At 37.0% G+C, this 17,456-nt stretch overlaps 1 protein-coding gene across 3 annotated transcripts in view; it reads right to left on the reverse strand.

Annotated features, from left to right (window-relative positions):
- The window catches only part of Br140 (bromodomain-containing protein 140), a 507,858-nt gene that overhangs the window by 261,324 nt on the left and 229,078 nt on the right, over positions 1-17,456 (reverse strand). For all 3 annotated transcript variants that reach the window (XM_090369105.1, XM_090369103.1, XM_090369102.1), the window contains exons 10-11: positions 16,199-16,387; positions 7,040-7,166 (exon numbers count right to left, since the gene is read on the reverse strand). In XM_090369105.1, the coding sequence (XP_090225231.1) occupies positions 7,040-7,166; positions 16,199-16,387 (316 nt within the window). The remainder of the gene's footprint in view (positions 1-7,039; positions 7,167-16,198; positions 16,388-17,456) is intronic.

Here is a 17,456-nt window from a genome sequence, read left to right on the forward strand (position 1 = left end):
AAGGTGTGGCCTGACCATTGCCTTATACAAGGGGATAATCATCTCCTTATTCCTGCTAGAAAAAGTCCCGAATATCATTCGGGACTTTTTCTAGCAGGAATAAAGAGATGACACCATGAGCTACTCTTGCAGCCCATCTGCACTGCTCAGAAAACTTCATATCACACTCCACAATTACTCTACCAACTTTTACTCTTTACAGTTTTTACTTTTACAGTTGATAAGTTACTCTCAGGTTACTGCTACCCATATGCAGTACTTTACATTTGACAATGTTAAACTTCAATTGCCACCTCTCAGCCCATCTGCTCAACTTTTCTAGATCCTGTTGCATCAGCGTACTGTCATTAGTGTCATTAACAATCCTGATAACATATTAATTTGTAACAGTGAGGTAGAAAGATTTTAAGCCAGAGAAGATCAAAAACCTTGGGAGGTGCATTATGGCCACAGAAGCCGATGGGCCAACAACTGAAAAAAAAAAAAAAAAAAAAAAAGGTCTGGAGGCCTCATTTTAGAAAGGATGTAGAGTTGCTAGAACAAGTACAGAGAAGGACAAACAGATTGTTGAGGGGAAAAAAGGGATGCTCTTAACAAGAAATGCTTAAGTTCTGCAAATTGAAGCATCTGGAGACTAGGCCTGCGATGTGATCTGATTGTGGTTTATAAGGCCTTGAATGGTTTGAGCAGGCTCAATGCTAATGGGATACTTCCTCTTGCTCAGATTACGAACCTGAGGGGTCATAAACTCAAACTGAGGAAAGACAGTTGTAGAATAGATGAGTGGAAATTTGCCTTTAGCTAGCGGGTAGTTGATTTCACAAAAAAACTTCCATCTGTTGTTGTGGAAGTTGATAGCTTAAATAAATTCAAGGAAGAACTAGACAAACTTTTGGAGCATATGGATGGGTGAAATGGGAAGGGTTTTTTTGGCTGATGCTGTATAAGCTTGCTTTCTTGCATCATATGTCTCTGCTAATGCTAAGAGCACTTTTGACTGTTGCAACACTTTATTTGGCATTATTAGTGGCAAATGATGAAGAAAGCAAGCTTGTAAAGAATCACTCAAAAAATAAATAATAAAAACTTGCACACCTCGCTTATCCATCCCCTCCAATAATTTTCCTGGTTTTTAATTGAATTTATTTAAACTATCCATTTGAACAAGAACAGATGTTAGTTTTTTCCAATGCTGAACCACCTGCAGGCTGAAGGTAAACTTAAGCACACCTATCCTTGAACCATCCTTCCTCAATTTGAATTTATGCCCTTTCATCAGCTTCGTAGCCAGGTGGGCAGGAGCAGCAGTGCGTAGCACACACTTCTTGATTAGACCAGGGTTTGAGCCCGTCACCACCAAATATGGAGGACGCGGAAAGGTCAGGGAATGACCATCACATATCCCTGGAGCAATATGGTCTTAGTTGCTAATGCTCCTAGAAACCAAATAACAACAACATTTAATCCAATCAGGGCCTTAAACAACTGAAAAGGATGTCCACACAGTTTCCTAGTCTTCAGACTCTGCAATTTGCAGAACTGACGGCTTTCTTGGTAAGATCACCCATTTGTTCCCTTTGCCAGTCTCTCTGCCTACTTTGCACTTATTTCAAGAGATTTACATCCTTCCTAAAATGAGGCCTCCAGACCTGTATGCAGTACTCAAGTGCAGCCAACCACCGCCTTCTACAATGAGAAAATCACCTCCTTATTCCTGATAGAAAAGAAAAAGGGGTCAAATTCAAAACTCCATGAATTGTCCCAGTAGCACTCTGAGAACTTATATCTGACTGCATAGTTAGCCACAGGTATTTTTCATTTCCCACCAATGCTGAGTGTAGTATCACATGGTTGGTGTGTTAATCAAGGATTACTGTTACCCAAATGCAGCACCTTGCATTTGTCAATGTTAAACTTTGATTGCCATTTCTCATCCCATCTGTCCAATTTTTCTAGATCTTGTTGTGGTAGCATACCTTGATTAGTCATTAACCGCCCTGCCAACCTTTGTATCATCTGCAAACTTAGACAATAAGCTTGATATGCCTTCATCGATATCATTAATAAATATAGAAACACCAATGGGGTTTTCACTGATAGCATTAGTCCATAAAGCATAGTATCCATTAATGACCATTCTCTGTCTTCTCTCACTGAATCATTCCTTTATTTATAGCAGTAACTTGCCCTTAATGCTACACTCCTACAAGTTGTAAGGCAGTCTTTTATGTGCATCAGTACCACAAGTTTACCCAAAACCCAAGTATATGATACCAAAATTATTTTTTGCGTCCAGTATATTTGTTGCTGCTTCATAGTATTCAATCAAGATCACCCCCTAACAAACTCTGACTACAATATAATTGCATTCCTGACTAGATGGTCCTGCACTATTTTTTTAACCAGTGACTCCATTATTTTCCCTAGAACAGAAGTTAACCAATAGGTTAATAATTACTCTTGTATTCACCTTTTGATCCCTCTATGCAAATTGGTGATACATTCTCATATCTGCAGTCTACAGGATCATCCCCTGAATCCAAAGATGCTCTCATATTTACACCTAAGGATTTGCTTACCTCCTTTACCATGAAAATCATGTCATTAGACTTCTAAAATTGTAGTAATCTGATGGTGAAAGGTTTGGAGGATTCCACAATGGTGAGATCTGTAAAAAAAGAGCTTACTCACCACACACATTTTGAATGTTTTTTGTAGCTGCAATGTATCATTCCCTTTCCTAACTTCATATAGTAATATATACCATATTGCGAAACTGACTTCTGCATGTTTCAAATAACCTTTTATTGATACAATATTTAATAACACATTGGTCTTTATCTCTCTTTTCTGCATCAAAGAAAAGACCAATGACCCAAGCTGCCTTTGAACTAAGTGTGCACCTCATCTATAACCAATGTACCAATTCTGAAAAACAGAAAGTTGAAATTTTGTCTGCTCTTTTTTCAACACAGTAGTCATCCAGCCACTGACTGTTTGAATGCTCACATGGCCCAAAAGCTGACTTCAGTTCATCCTTAAGATACTCAATAGGATTATGGTTAAAGCTGTGGTCAGGCAATTAAGTTTTTGTGCATAAAATTATTCGAAAGCAACACAGTTATTCTGAAACATAAAAGGGATCCTCTCTATAACCCTTTCCACAATGTTAAAAGGTAGAATTGTCCAGAATGTTGACGTACTATACTGCACAGTATTCATTTTTCTAGAATGACCAAGCCCAAAACACAAGAAACAAATGGGGGAAACAGTACTCTGATAAATAATGTGCTCTGGGCATCTGCCAGACCCAAACATAACAATTTGTCATCCACAGTACAGTTTTACAAAGTTCCAGAGAACAATTGTGATCTCTGGATGTAGAAAAACACCAAGCATCAGCACTGTGATGTTTAGTGCATGTACTGAAGCTCTTCTGTAAATTCTGATGCTATGCAGCTCCCAACATGTCATCCTTCTACTAATATCATTTCCTGCATCTTCCCTGGCTGAGGTATTCAATGAAGACTGATCTATGTACCAGTCTGCTGAGACCATTCTGGTTTCTTTCCATTAATTTTTGTATCTTCCCAAATATTTCCTAGATGTAGTGGCACCATTAAGTTTTCATCAGTTGATGGTTGATTACATCAGCCACCACTTGACTGATAATTGCAATATATTAGCGATCAATTTCCTTGCAATTTCAGGGAATATGAATGCTAATATGGCATGCCCATTGGAGTCATCATAGGATCATCACTAATCTCAACCCATCTACTATATTTGTTGATCTGCTCACTTCTAGCATGAACACACAGTTGCTTTTACACCCATTCTTTGCATGGATAGTGAATATGGTTCATTTTCCCCATATTTCAGGGATGTCTGGATAGTCACTGGCAGTACAATATATGAGGGGGTACTCGCTATATATAGTAACACATTTTTCCCATCTATGGATAAGTTGTTTAATGCCTTGATCATAGAAGTCTGTACTTTTGGTGTGAAACCACAATTCCACTTCATTGATGACTTCCTGAGATGAATCAAAGTGGTGCCTATGCAATGGTTTCTTCATTTCTCAAAACAAGATGTCTGACGGTGCTAGGTCAGGAGAATAGTGTGGTGGTTCTGTAGTAGTTTTAAGCCGCACTGAGCAATAAAGTTGTTGGTGGCAGTGGCCGTGTGAGCCGGTGCACTGTCTGACAGAATTCCTTTGGTTAACATTCCACGTCTTTTCACCTTCAAAGCACTGCGTTAACTTTTTCAAAAGATTTCTGTAGTATTCTCCAGTAAGTGTGGAACCACGAGGTAGATAATCTGTCAGGATAACTCCTTTTCTGTCCCAGAACACAGACAATATCACCTTTTCGCAGATGGAGTGGTGTTTGCCTTTTTGGGAGGGAGGGGGGGTTCTTCCACTGCTTTGACATGTCTTTAGACTCCGGATCATACTGGTACACCCAGCATACGTCATTTGACATCAACTGATCAAAAAAGTTCTGAACATTACATTACACAAATCGAACAGTTGGCGAGAACATTGCAGTTGACATTGCTTCTTCCAAGTCATCAGCAATCTTGGAACCCATTGTGCAGAGACCTTAAACATGTGCAGATGGTCATGTAAAATGCTGTGGGCAGACCAATAACTAATTCCCACTGCATTTGTGATGAAATGAATTGTCACATGTCTGTCACTCAGCACCAGCTGCTCAAACTTTGCAACCATCTCACTGTCTGTGGATGTTGACAGCCTTCCTTCTCTTAGCTCATCAAAGACACTTGTATGACCGCACTGGAACTCCCATTTCCACTTTTTTTAGTGTCACAGATGGACAATTCTGTCCATACACAGCTTTTATTTCTTCGTCAATTTCCTGTGCTTTTCTTGCCCTGCAAATGCAGGAACTTGATCGATCACTGCTCGATGCTCCACTTTGTCAACCATAGCATCCTTCCACAGATTCCAGGCTCTACCTCTAGTGTACGGCCACCTACAGGAATCAAATTTCACGTTAGTAACTCATATTAAAAATGGCATCTTCCCACTGATGTTTTATCTCTGTCAAGTACGAACATTTTGATACCCCCTCGTATATTCCTAATAATGACTAATATCTGCACATGTGATCATAGAAGTACTTCATGTTGTGCATATATTGAATATTTTGATGATGTATCTATTTGTCCAGATTGGAAATCCAAAAAAATAATATTACTTATGGGATGACCTGACATACTACATACAAATATTGTAAAACAAATATTGTAAACAAATACATCACTATATAAACCTATCCAGTTAAAAGTCTTCACTAAAATTCAAAGTGTCTTATACAATTTAAATTATATTTTATAAGAACTGTATAAAATGACACATTGGTAATCTGATGTGTATAAGAAGCCACCATCAAATGGATCCAAAAATATACTGCTAATGTGTGAGCAGTCCATACACAGCTTTTATTTCTTCATCAATTTCCTGTGCTTTTCTTGCCCTGCAAATGCAGGAACTTGATCCAAAAATTGAACTCGACTCCATCCAAAAATCCCAGTGTCTATCTTTGTAAAACTGAAGTTCACACTCCACAATAATATCATGTGTTAAGTGAGGCAACCAAACAAAAATTCAAGTTAAAAGTTTCAACAGCATGTTTTCTGGTTCAAAAAACCCTGCAACAATTCTCTTACTTTTTTTTTTAATGAAAATCCCAAACACTATCTATACAAAAAAAAAAAAAAAAAAAAACACCATATTATATTCCATTATTTAATCAAGTCAGTCAATATATTTATTTCCTTTCCTTCTAGTGTTCACATAAAGAATTTTTTGCTACTGTTCACTGCATTCTTAACAAAGAAATTTTCTCTTTTCTTAATCTGCCTTAGAATGCCTATATGCCTGATTAACTTTATTACAGATTAGAATGGAAGAGGCATGATGGGTTGAGGATGAACATCAGAATCTTCTTTAATAACTCCAACCAACAGTACACAGGTAAAATAAAGATAAAAATAAAACAATAACGTATATTTACACACAAATCCAATTTAAAATAAGATAAAAGTAAAATAAAAGCCAAGATAAAATTTTCATACATATCACATAGGCTATCCATATACCACATATTGTAGTGAAGAACTGGACATTATATTTTCAGTCATATGCTGCTTGATGGAATGAATGGATAATATAGCAGATACAAAGGAATGAAATGTTCTCCATTTGTGCGTAAAAGTCATTACTTTTTGCATTTTTTTTTTGTTATAAATCATTATTTCCTAACATTCCTGATATGTAATGCAATGTGTAAAAAAAAAAGGTAAACTGCAGCCATTATCAATCCACTGCAGGATAGAAGCCTCCTGAAGTTCATGTTGAAGGAACAATGTGTACATTAACTAATAATAGTATTCTAAGACAATCTTCCCTGCTCAAAACCAAGAAATAGCAGCAACAACAACAATGTAACTTCTCCAAAAATCCTGCCACAGGAAGCATCCAAACATGTTTGCCTTGGATAAAAGTTTGCTTGTATCTTGTACTAACCAGCATGATCACAGCAAGAAAAATGCATCTCTCTTTCTAACTAATACCCACACTTTGCGACCTTCCAACTCTTTCCTTTGTCTTTGAGTGTCTTTGTTTTGTAGCTCTGCATATAGCCAGCCCTATATGCTCTATTATTATTATTCAATGTCCATTGTATTTTTGTTTTTCAAAGACAAAAATGGAAGACACCATTCAAAATGTTAGCAGCCTTGTTTCACTGTTGGTGAATTTCTGTGATCTGAAACTCAGTTGTGGCATGTCTGACAAGCAAACCATCAGGTTTACTGGTTTGCTACCTTTTTATCACAATTTTTTTTTTTAAAATTTCCTACCAGTATCTTAGAAAATATTTTAAAATTATTTTATCATTTTTATTTTTTTAATTCATTTAATGTAACTCACTATCAATACACCTATAAAGAAAATGTGATTCTCATTATCCTTAAAAGAACAACTCAACAAATAAAATATTATACATACTATTATCTACTGCATTTTCATCAGAAACATGTTTTGCTTCTGGAAGGTCAGAAAGATGGAGGCCCGTGTTATAATCATAGCCAACTGACTCTGCTTGCTTGCGGGACTGACGAATTATAGCTCCTCCCTTTAATGGGGGAAAAAAAGTTAGCTATTGCAATTTCAATATTATGCTATTTAATACTCACCATTTCCTTCTATTTTATTTATAAATGCCAATTTAACTGTTATTTTATTTGAAAAAAAAAAAGAGGAGGAATTGAAGACATTTTCTAGAATTATCTATATGATATGCAGTATTATTTAATAAAGAACTACTTCAGAAGAGGAAAAATTCTTGTTATAACCATTGTAGATTTACAATTTCTCAGAGAATGTCACCACAAGAAGCATTTTTTTAAGCATCCAAATAAGCTCACCTATGGGAAACATGTTTAAATGCTGGTAAAAGCAAAAAATAAGATTTACGACATAAAGATATATTAAAAACTGGAACAATATCTAGTATTTAATTCCACTTAATAGTGCAGATAACAATTAACAATGAAGTAGCTAGTGCAGCAAATGCTAAAACTAAGCAAAGCAGGGAACAATAAAGTGATAAGGGGATAGGAAAAGGAATAAAAGAACAGTAAAAAAAAAAAAAAGATAAAAAATAAAAGAATAAAATTAAAGAAAGTGAGAGAGACAGAAAGTGAAGATAACTAATAAAATACACATAATAAAAATACATAATCATATAAAAATTGATCAAATGAGGATGTTTCTACAAATCTTACAAAACCAGCCTCTCATCAGATGCCAATGGCCGAAATTGCAAACAAAATAGCAACATTGTGTCTTTCTGATCTAAACTAAAAGCCAATGGGTAAAAAGCATAAAATATAAATGAAAATAAAATTGTTAAATTAATGGAAGATGTAAAATAGAAATTACTATAATTAAAAGGTTTTTTTTTTTAGAAAACGGTTTTTGAAATTTACAGTTGGCACAATGAAGATGTATTAAAACTGGAAATAATAATAATAACTGAAATTTCTCGAGACAGCCTAATACTATTTAAAGTAAAGAGACTTAAAACATAATTAAAAGTGAGTAGCCTACAGAATTATGAGGGAATATGAAAGCAATGACTTGAATATATAATAGTGGTCATTGGAAGTAAATTTTTTACCAGAATCTAGAAATTTCAGAGTAAATCAGCATTATGTAGACGTGAAAATGAAAATAATAACTGAAATTTCAGCGCGCACGCGCACACACCACTGAATTATTTATGACCACTCCACCTGTAATAGACTATGCAGCATAGCTCACAGCAAAGTCAAAGTAGCAGTTATGGGATGCAGCAAAGATATCAAGGGCAAGATTGTGGGAGCTTGTGTCAAGTGCTTCCATATCGGAAAACACAGCACGTCTTGTCAGTTGCTCATTGCCCAATATGGTTAAGGTGTTGAATGTGTCAAACTACCTCCTGCCGACAGAACAGAAGGATTATGCAAGGTGGATGTTCAGGGAGAACAAAGGATACAGCACATTGTACAGGCTCAACAGCAGGTCACTGTGCAACAGTTGACAATGCAGTACAATATGGCGAAGGCAAGAACAGTATCCCAAATGATGATGTGCCACACACACTCAGACATATGGGGATTCCACAGCAGACAAACCAAGAGACACCCTTTCCTCGCAACTGATCATCATCGATGATGAATGCTGTGGTGTCAACAAACACACTGATGGACAGCTTCGCATGTAGTGCAAGCAACACTAATGGAACCAATCCATGGAACCATTATGCATGGTGGCAGGTGGTGGTGGTGGTGGTGGTTGTTTAATGGGGAGCACATTTTGCTGGCAAGACCTAGGATTCCTGGACCAAAGTTTCACTGGTGAGGTCTACCAGCAGCTTTTTGGAGACAATGTGCGCCCTGCCATGTTGCATTTTCCCTGGACAGAAATGGGATCTTCCAAGACAATAATGCACAAGTGGTTCGAGAAATACAGTGAAGATATCACCCATCTTGATTGACCTCCAAATTCACCTGACCTCAATCCAATTTAACACTCGTGGGATGCTTATGAAAGGGAATTGAGGCCATGTGGACACTCAACTGTCAGCCAACAAGAAGAACCTTGCAGGCATCATGCCTGTAGATCTCTTTGAACATCTTCAGACACCTAGGGGAGTCAATGCCTAGGCGAATAGCAGCTGTTATCATGTGAACAGTTGCCCAACAGTAACAGGTAGGTGGTCATAATTCAGTGATCACAGAGAGAGAGAGAGAGAGAGAGAGAGAGAGAGAGAGAGAGAGAGAGAGAGAGAGAGAGAGAGAGAGAGAGAGAGAGAGAGAGAGAGAGTGTAATGAGTTAGTCACATATGAATATTAACTATGTGATATTAATCCTTGTCTTGGGTTCTGAAGGGTGCAGGCATATTTGTTCCTTAGCTCTTCAGTTCATCTTGATGTGAAGTGAAAACAAGTTTTTAAGAGCATGTGCACCATGTAAATAAATTTTATCTGGTGTACAATTTTCTATTATAAATTGTAGCCTAGAATATTTTGAAAGGTAATCAGGTTGACAGCGTATCATCAATGTTTCACTGTATCTGTCATGATCTACAGCCATAGCCCAGCTGTAACCTTCACTTGCTATTTCATCATAATCTATTAAAAACCCTCAAAATTCAACACATCTGCTTCGCTGTTTTTCAATCTGTATTGGGTGTATTGTGATATTTTTATTATTTCAGGATAAGCATAAGTACAGTGAGAGCAACTAAAGGATAAGTTTTACTTTTAGATGCAAACAGTATGTAACCAGAACTTATTTACTAATCATAAAAAACTATTATTGGTAAATAATATATTAAAAATCACTCAAAGATTATTAAATAAAAATGTATTCATATAAAATAAAAAATTTATTATCTTTATTTATTATTATTTTTTAATTTAATTTTTTTTTTTAATTTTTAATTCCTATTCAATTTTTCATTTCTATTTAATCCTGGGAGAAGCCCAAGGATTTTCTAACGGGGAAGAGACTACAGCAGTGTTCCAGGGTAGCAGTAAAAAAATCCACATTATTTTGATTATAAAGGGGAGGGTTATAGTCCACTTAGCTCCTATATGGGACTGCCCCTTCCAATTTCTATGCTGGGAATTTAAACTTGCTATTCGAAGTCTGTGCATTGTATATTCAACAGGTCTAGCATCATAAAATTAATATATATATATTTTTTTTAATATATGACTTATTTATTTTAGTATACAGTTGCACATATTTTCCTTTAATTAAATTAAATTTCTTTTATTGTTGCTAAGTACAGTACAGGTACTAGGAATAATAATACTCATCACAGCGACATGGCCAGGGGTTAGCATTATAAGAGGCATACGATGCAAGAAAACAAGTTAAGGCAGCATCAGGCCAAAAAAAAAACACCTCTCATTTCACCCCTCCATTCATTCCAAATGCCTGTCCAGCTCAGCCTTAAATTTATTTAGGCTATTAGCTTCCACAACAAAAGATGGAAGCCTGTTCCACCAATCAACTACCCACTGGCTAAAGACAAATTTCCGCACATCTATTCTACAACTGTCTTTCCTCAATTTGAAACTGTGCCTTCTAAGGTTCTTAGTCTGAACAAGAGGAAGAATCCCATCAACATTCAGCTTGCTCAACCCATTCAAGGCCTTATACACCTCAATCAGATCACCTCGCAGGTGCCTACTCTCTAGGCGCAGCAATTTGCAGAACTTAAGCCTTTCTTGGGTAAAAGCACCAATTGTTCCCCTCACCAATCTTGTTGCCCTTCTTTGTACTTGTTCTAGCAACTCTACATCCTTCCTAGAAAGAGGCCTCCAGACCTGTACACAGTACTCTAGGTATGGCCTGACCATTGCCCTGTATAACGGAATAATCACCTCCTTGTCCCTGCTAGCAAAATTCCTATATATCACTGACAAGACTCCATGACCTGCTCTGGTACCCCGTCTGCACTGCTCGGCGAACTTCATATTTGACTGCACAATTATCCCAAGGTCTTTTTCACTTTCCACTTCCCTGAGTGTGGTACCACACATTTGGTATGTTTCTCATCAGTTATTGCTACCCATATGCAGTACTTTGCATTTGTTAATGTTAAACTTCAGTTGCCACTTCTCAGCCCATCTGCCTAACTTTTCTAGATCCTGTTGCAGTAGCATACTGTCTTTACTGTCATTAACAACCCTGCCAACCTTTGTATCATCTGCAAACTTTGACATTAAACCTGATATACCTTCATCAATATCGTTGATAAATATACAAAACAACAATGGGACCAACACCGAACCCTGGGGAACTCCACTAATAACATTTGTCCATGAAGAGCAGTGTCCACTGATTATTACTCTCTGTTGTCTCCCACTCAACCATCCCTTTATCCATTGTAGCAACTTACCCTTAATGTCATACCTCTCCAATTTGTACAGCAGTCTTCCATGTGCAACAGTATCAAAAGCTTTCCTGAAATCCAAGTATATGATATCAAAATTATTTTTGACATTCAACTCCTTTGTGACCACATCATAGTATCCAATCAAATTGGTCAAACAAGACCTCCCTTTAACAAATCCATGCTGTGTCTTAACTTTTACTACAGTCTTGTCTAGATAATCCCGCAATGCTTCTTTAACCAGTGATTCCATTATTTTCCCTGGAACACAAGTTAAACTAACAGGTCTGTAGTTACTTGTGTCACCTTTTGAACCCCCTTTGTGAATAAAATAGTTAAAATAGAAAAGTTACACAGGGAATCATAAGTTACACAAAATTAAAAGCATTTATAAAGAATGAAATTATAAAAAAATAATAAAAATAAAATATGAACATCATAGCACAAGTCGAGAATAAGTAAAACAATGGTAGGGAAGTTGAATCAAATCAAACCATGGAGTGTTGTTGCTGCTGCAACACAGTGCAGTATAAATTGGAGAGGTCGATGGCTGGTGTTGATGCTCGGTCATCTGGCACAGTTTTAGCCACAAGGTTTGGAAGAGTTTATTCCAGATGAACAGATGTGATACACTCTAGGAGAATGTGACGGTATTTGTAATCGACAACCACTTTCTGCAGATCAACTCTAAGATGCAGCAGTGCCTGTATTTTAGGAAGTGGCTGGGAACAATTACAAATTTCCAGGTGGTAGTATTTCAGGATTAAAGTGGGGTCGGACCTCAAGGATGGCTGAGGCTTGTGACAGTGAATCCCAGATGTTTGGGGTGTTTATCACTCCTATAAACATTTTTACTGTAGTCATTAAATGCCTGCTGTCAATTAACTATGGGAGCCTGGGTACATTTAGCTGCTCAGCCACGTCAGTGGTTCTCAACTGGAAGGTTTGACAGTGCTTATTTGTGGCCCATTTCAGGGTCCAGTATTTACAGGCAAACACCGGTTTTTGAACTGAGGCCGAAAAAAATGCCCAAATCTCAGATGCAATATAAAATAACTGAATAACTGGTGGTTTGAAAATATCTGGAAGTGGTTGCAGCATCGTTGGAACGAAGTAGGTGTTGCTTCACTCTCCAGCATAAGCTGATAAATCGCTTCCAGCGGTATGGTTTCACATGACATGGTAACCTTTTCCATAAATAGTGATTTATGGAACACACACACACACACACACACACACAGAGAGAGAGAGAGAGTCCATGTAAGGTAACACTTATATGGACACTCTCTCATAAACAACATAACATTTATTTTAGCACACTATACATCAAACTGTGCTACTAGTAAGGTGGAAAAATTGATAGCAATCTTGTTATCATGTGGAAGAAATTTACTGAATTTCTCAAGAGCATAAATGTTATACCTTTCTCATATTTACAGTCAATTACATGCAACACATGATGTCCACATCAAACTAATATTTTTAATGAAAATTACAAAAGTTTTGCACAATGTTAATTAAAACAAAATACCAGCTTTATCTGTAATTGAATATACATTTTGAACCTATTTAAATTGAAACAGACATTTTGCTCCAATGACTTTCAAATTAAAAAGGCTTTACTGTAATATATATACAGTAAACCCCCGCTATTCGCGGTATCTGTATTCGCGGTTTCGCGTATTCGCGGTCGCTGATTTAAACCTAAAAAAATGTGAATTTTAAAGCGCCGGAACATTTTCCGCCATGAAAAAAACATGGGTGTGGCTAAAATCATTTTGCCCAGTCCACAGAGTAGTACAGTCAGTCGTCTTATAACACGTGTTTACACTACACTAATTCAATCTTACACAATTTAGGGGAACGATATTGTATATAACACGAACTGAATTCGCATATGCACGATTCGCCTTTGTGTTTACAAGAAATGGCAGTCGAACGCGGAATCACCCCAACTGAACGCAACACGACAGAAATGAAGAAAAGATTCTGAAAATGTATTTATTTTTTTATAGCAGTGAAGGGGAAACACATTTCACCATAATAACTTAAAAACCAACACAATTCCAGCTATCGGTATTATCGCAAATGCAATTAGATAGAGTTCACTACCAGTTTATAACAGATTCCACTAGCAGGAACGCAACTGGAAATTGTTTTTATTGTTTTATGGTAGTAACCCCCAGAAATGTAAAATGTGAGCTAGTGAGGTGTTAATAGAGTTGTCTCTGCCTTTATGGTGTTGTTTATTCGTTTTGCTACACGCTCACAGCTTTATGTGTATCAAGTGTGCCTCCTCATTTTGTAATTGTGCTTTATTCTCTAAAAATGAGTAAAAATAACTTAAAAGGTGTAAAAAGGAAGTGTCCTGCGCTCAATGGGTGGGGGGTGACAAAATCGCGAGCGCGGATGTTTCAAGCTAATCCTTGTTCAGTATGTGTAATGCGCTTGTCAAAGAAGGTTTCATCTCTTGCTTTTAATTGATACGTTTACAAAAGTGAAAAATCTACCATTTTGCAGTGTGTTGATGTAAACAGACTTTTTCGAGCGTGTTAAAGTTAAAAGAAAGTGATTTTATTGTGGACAAGTTCTTTTCTAATCCTACAAAAATATGGCCGCGAATAAAAAGGGAACTGTGAAAAGATCAAAGAAGGTGATGACATTAGCGAGTAAAATTGAATTGTTAGACAAAATTTCTAATGGTGAAAGTGTCTCCTCAGTGGCAAAACATTATAAAATCAATGAGTCAACGGTACGATCAATCAAGAAATCGGAAGAAAAAATCCGCCGTAGTGTCCGTGAAAACGCGCTAATTGCATCAAAAATTTGCTCGATAACTCGTGATGTGAAATTAGAAAAAATGGAAAAGGCTTTAAATCTGTGGATAGAAGACCGAACTCAAAATAAAATTCCGTTAAGTTCACTTATCATTCGTGAAAAGGCAAAACACCTTTATCAACACTACACTTTAGTGAAACTGGTGATAGCACTCGCGGGATAAGTTTTTTAGCCAGCAAAGGCTGGTTTGAAAGATTTAAAAATCGATATGGTTATTTTTCGCCCAGCAACCCATGTTCTTGATATGTTTTTGAAAGGTTTCTTTAAAATGTCTAATAAATATGTACAGTATTACATTTAATAAATTGTTTCTTATTTTCATTTCGATGCCTTATGCTTTTTTTTTTTTTATGTACTTACTCTCTACGTTTGTCTATGTACATAGTCATATTATGTAGGTAAATACACATAATACGTACAGACAAAATTTTAGACTAATTTTTGTTATATATTTCATACTTTGGAACGGAACCCTTTTATTACCATGGGCGCCATAACTCAGTATTCGCGGAATTTCTCAGGAACGTAACCCCCGCGAATAGCGGGGGTTTACTGTATATATATATACATACACACCGATGAGCCAAAACATTATGACCACCTACCTAATGATGTTGGTCCTCCACCTTCAGCCAAAACAGCTCGTACCCAACGAGGCATGTACGCTACAAGATTTCTAAACGTGTCTTGTATATCTGGTGCCAACACATAACCAGCAGATTCTATAAGGTCCGTGGTTGAGACGCCGCAGATCGGAGTTGCTGTTCCAACACAAACCACAGATGCTCGATGGGATTGATGTCTGGGAAATTTGGAGGCCAGGGCAATACCTAGAAGTTTTCCTCATGTTCCGCGAACCAGTCTCGAACAATCTGGGCAGTGTGGTATGGCACATTATCCTGCTGAAAGACGGCGGCACCACCAGAGGGGAAGACCGTTGCCATGAAAGGGTGTACCTGGTCAGCAATGATGTTTAGGTAGGTGGTAGAAGTCAGAGTGCCTGGCACATGGATGATGGACCCAGGGTATCCCAACAGAACATCGCCCAAAGCATGATACCGGTACCACTGGCTTGTTTTCATCCCACAGTGCATCCAGGTGCCATCACTTTCCCAGGTAAACAACGCACACATACCCTGTCATCCACATGGTGCAACAGGAAACATGATTCATCGGTTCAGACGACCTTCTTCCAATCACTCAAGGTCCAGTTTCGATACTTGCATGCCCGCTGTAGACATTGTTGCCGGTGAACCATGGTTAGCATGGTTACTTGGAGCGGCCTGTGGCCACACAGTCCCATTTTCAGCAGGGCTTGATGCACTGTGTGTTGTGACCCATTACTCCCGTCACCAGCATTCCAATTACCAGCACGTTTGGCCACAATCACCTTCTGTTGCCACGTACCATCAAGGAGAGCCTTTGCTCACCTCGAGCATCGATGAGCCATGGTCGTCCAACACCTTGCCGACGGTTTGTGGGTTTCTCTTCCTCAGACCACTTTCAGCAGGTATTAACCACGGCTGACCATGAGAACCCACCAGCCATGCCGTTTCTTCGGATAAGCTCTGACCCAGTCGTCTGGCCATTGCAATTTGGCCTTTGTCAAACTCGCTTCAGTCCACTGCCTTTCCCATCTGAAGAACAAGAGTAACACTGAGTAACGGAGCTCAGTATCAGGTGCTTTTTATACCATGTCCCGATCCGTGCACACGCCGTAGTTTACCTGCAGTTGCTTCGATTTACATGACTTAGTTGTCATAATGTTTTGGCTCATCAGTGTAGAATCTCAGTTCACTTGATAATATTTATTTTATCTCTCTTCACTTTAAAGTAGTTTCAGTTTTGTGCATTATTTGCTTTTTAAAAAAACGAACCTGATCACGCATTTTGATAGCAGCTCGATAAAAGACAGTATCTTTAGCATTATATGTAATGCAATTTTTGATCATCAAATTGAAATCAGATTCAAAGGAATCCAAGGAGTTATAGCAGTGACCATTTACTTTTTTCCTGATTGTAGAAAAGTCCATGGGCTGATCTATATAATCCAAGTAATCAGGTACCTAAATAAAATAAAATTCACTATTTTAATACTGTTTTACAAAATTATACAACTCTTAAAGTAAATGTTATTTTTTTACTGTAAATAGTAGTTAAAAGAAGCTTTTTTTTCTGATTAAAGTCAAATCATAATGATATGTTAATTTTTTTTTTTTTTTAATATATAAAATGTTAGCAATTATTTACGGCCACAGAAGTCAATAGTCAACTCTGCCTGAATAGAATTTGATCAAACTTAGTCCTTGGGGACCTTAATATAATCCAAAAAATAGAAATCACTTTTGGTTCCTAACAGCAATCCGGTAATACAAAATTGTAAATTAGATATATAAATTAGAGTACACACAGCCCACACATTTTACAGACCACAAAATAAAATGGTTTTTTTTTTATTGTTCTGCATAATGTACAATAAAAACAGTTATATTTTATTAAGTTTTTTTTTTTTTTTTTAAATTTTTCTAATCTACCTTTGAAATTTGTCCTCCCATATTTCAGGGTACACAGGTTTTTAAAAAAATAAAATTAATAAATCTATCTGTCTGTATACAGTTGGCTCAATACATAATCACTTATAAGTTGGCTTCAAGAAATGCTTGAACAACTTAGAACTAGTGAAATAGGTCGAGCTTGTATTTTTTTGCTATATAACTGATTCATGGTGCACATAATGTGCAGAGTCCGTCTTACAGATCCCCAATAAAATGACCTGTAGACCCCTTGGGATCAGCAGACCACAGTTCAAGTGCTGCTGCTGTAACCAAATGATCTAAACATGGCTGAGTAAGCTTTTCATATCTGAATATAAAGGGGTTTGGTGTTCAATTCCATGATGTAGATTTTTGAGGCCATTTGTAATCTATCATTTTTGCTAACATTGTCTTTTATATACTCAAACATTTTAATGTGGTGCCTACTAGCATTTATTTGTACAAATTACCAAGGCTATTAAAAAAAATAAGATAAAGTGCAAAAACTGGGATGAGCATACAATGACAAGTAAAGTACAGATCAGAGGATCTGCAACAAAGATACATTATACAATGGTCATTCAAATTCAAACTGGAAAAA

This window comes from Mastigoproctus giganteus, chromosome 2 (assembly GCF_048544385.1).
Source record: "Mastigoproctus giganteus isolate SK-2022 chromosome 2, ASM4854438v1, whole genome shotgun sequence".
Lineage (NCBI taxonomy): Eukaryota > Metazoa > Arthropoda > Arachnida > Uropygi > Thelyphonidae > Mastigoproctus > Mastigoproctus giganteus.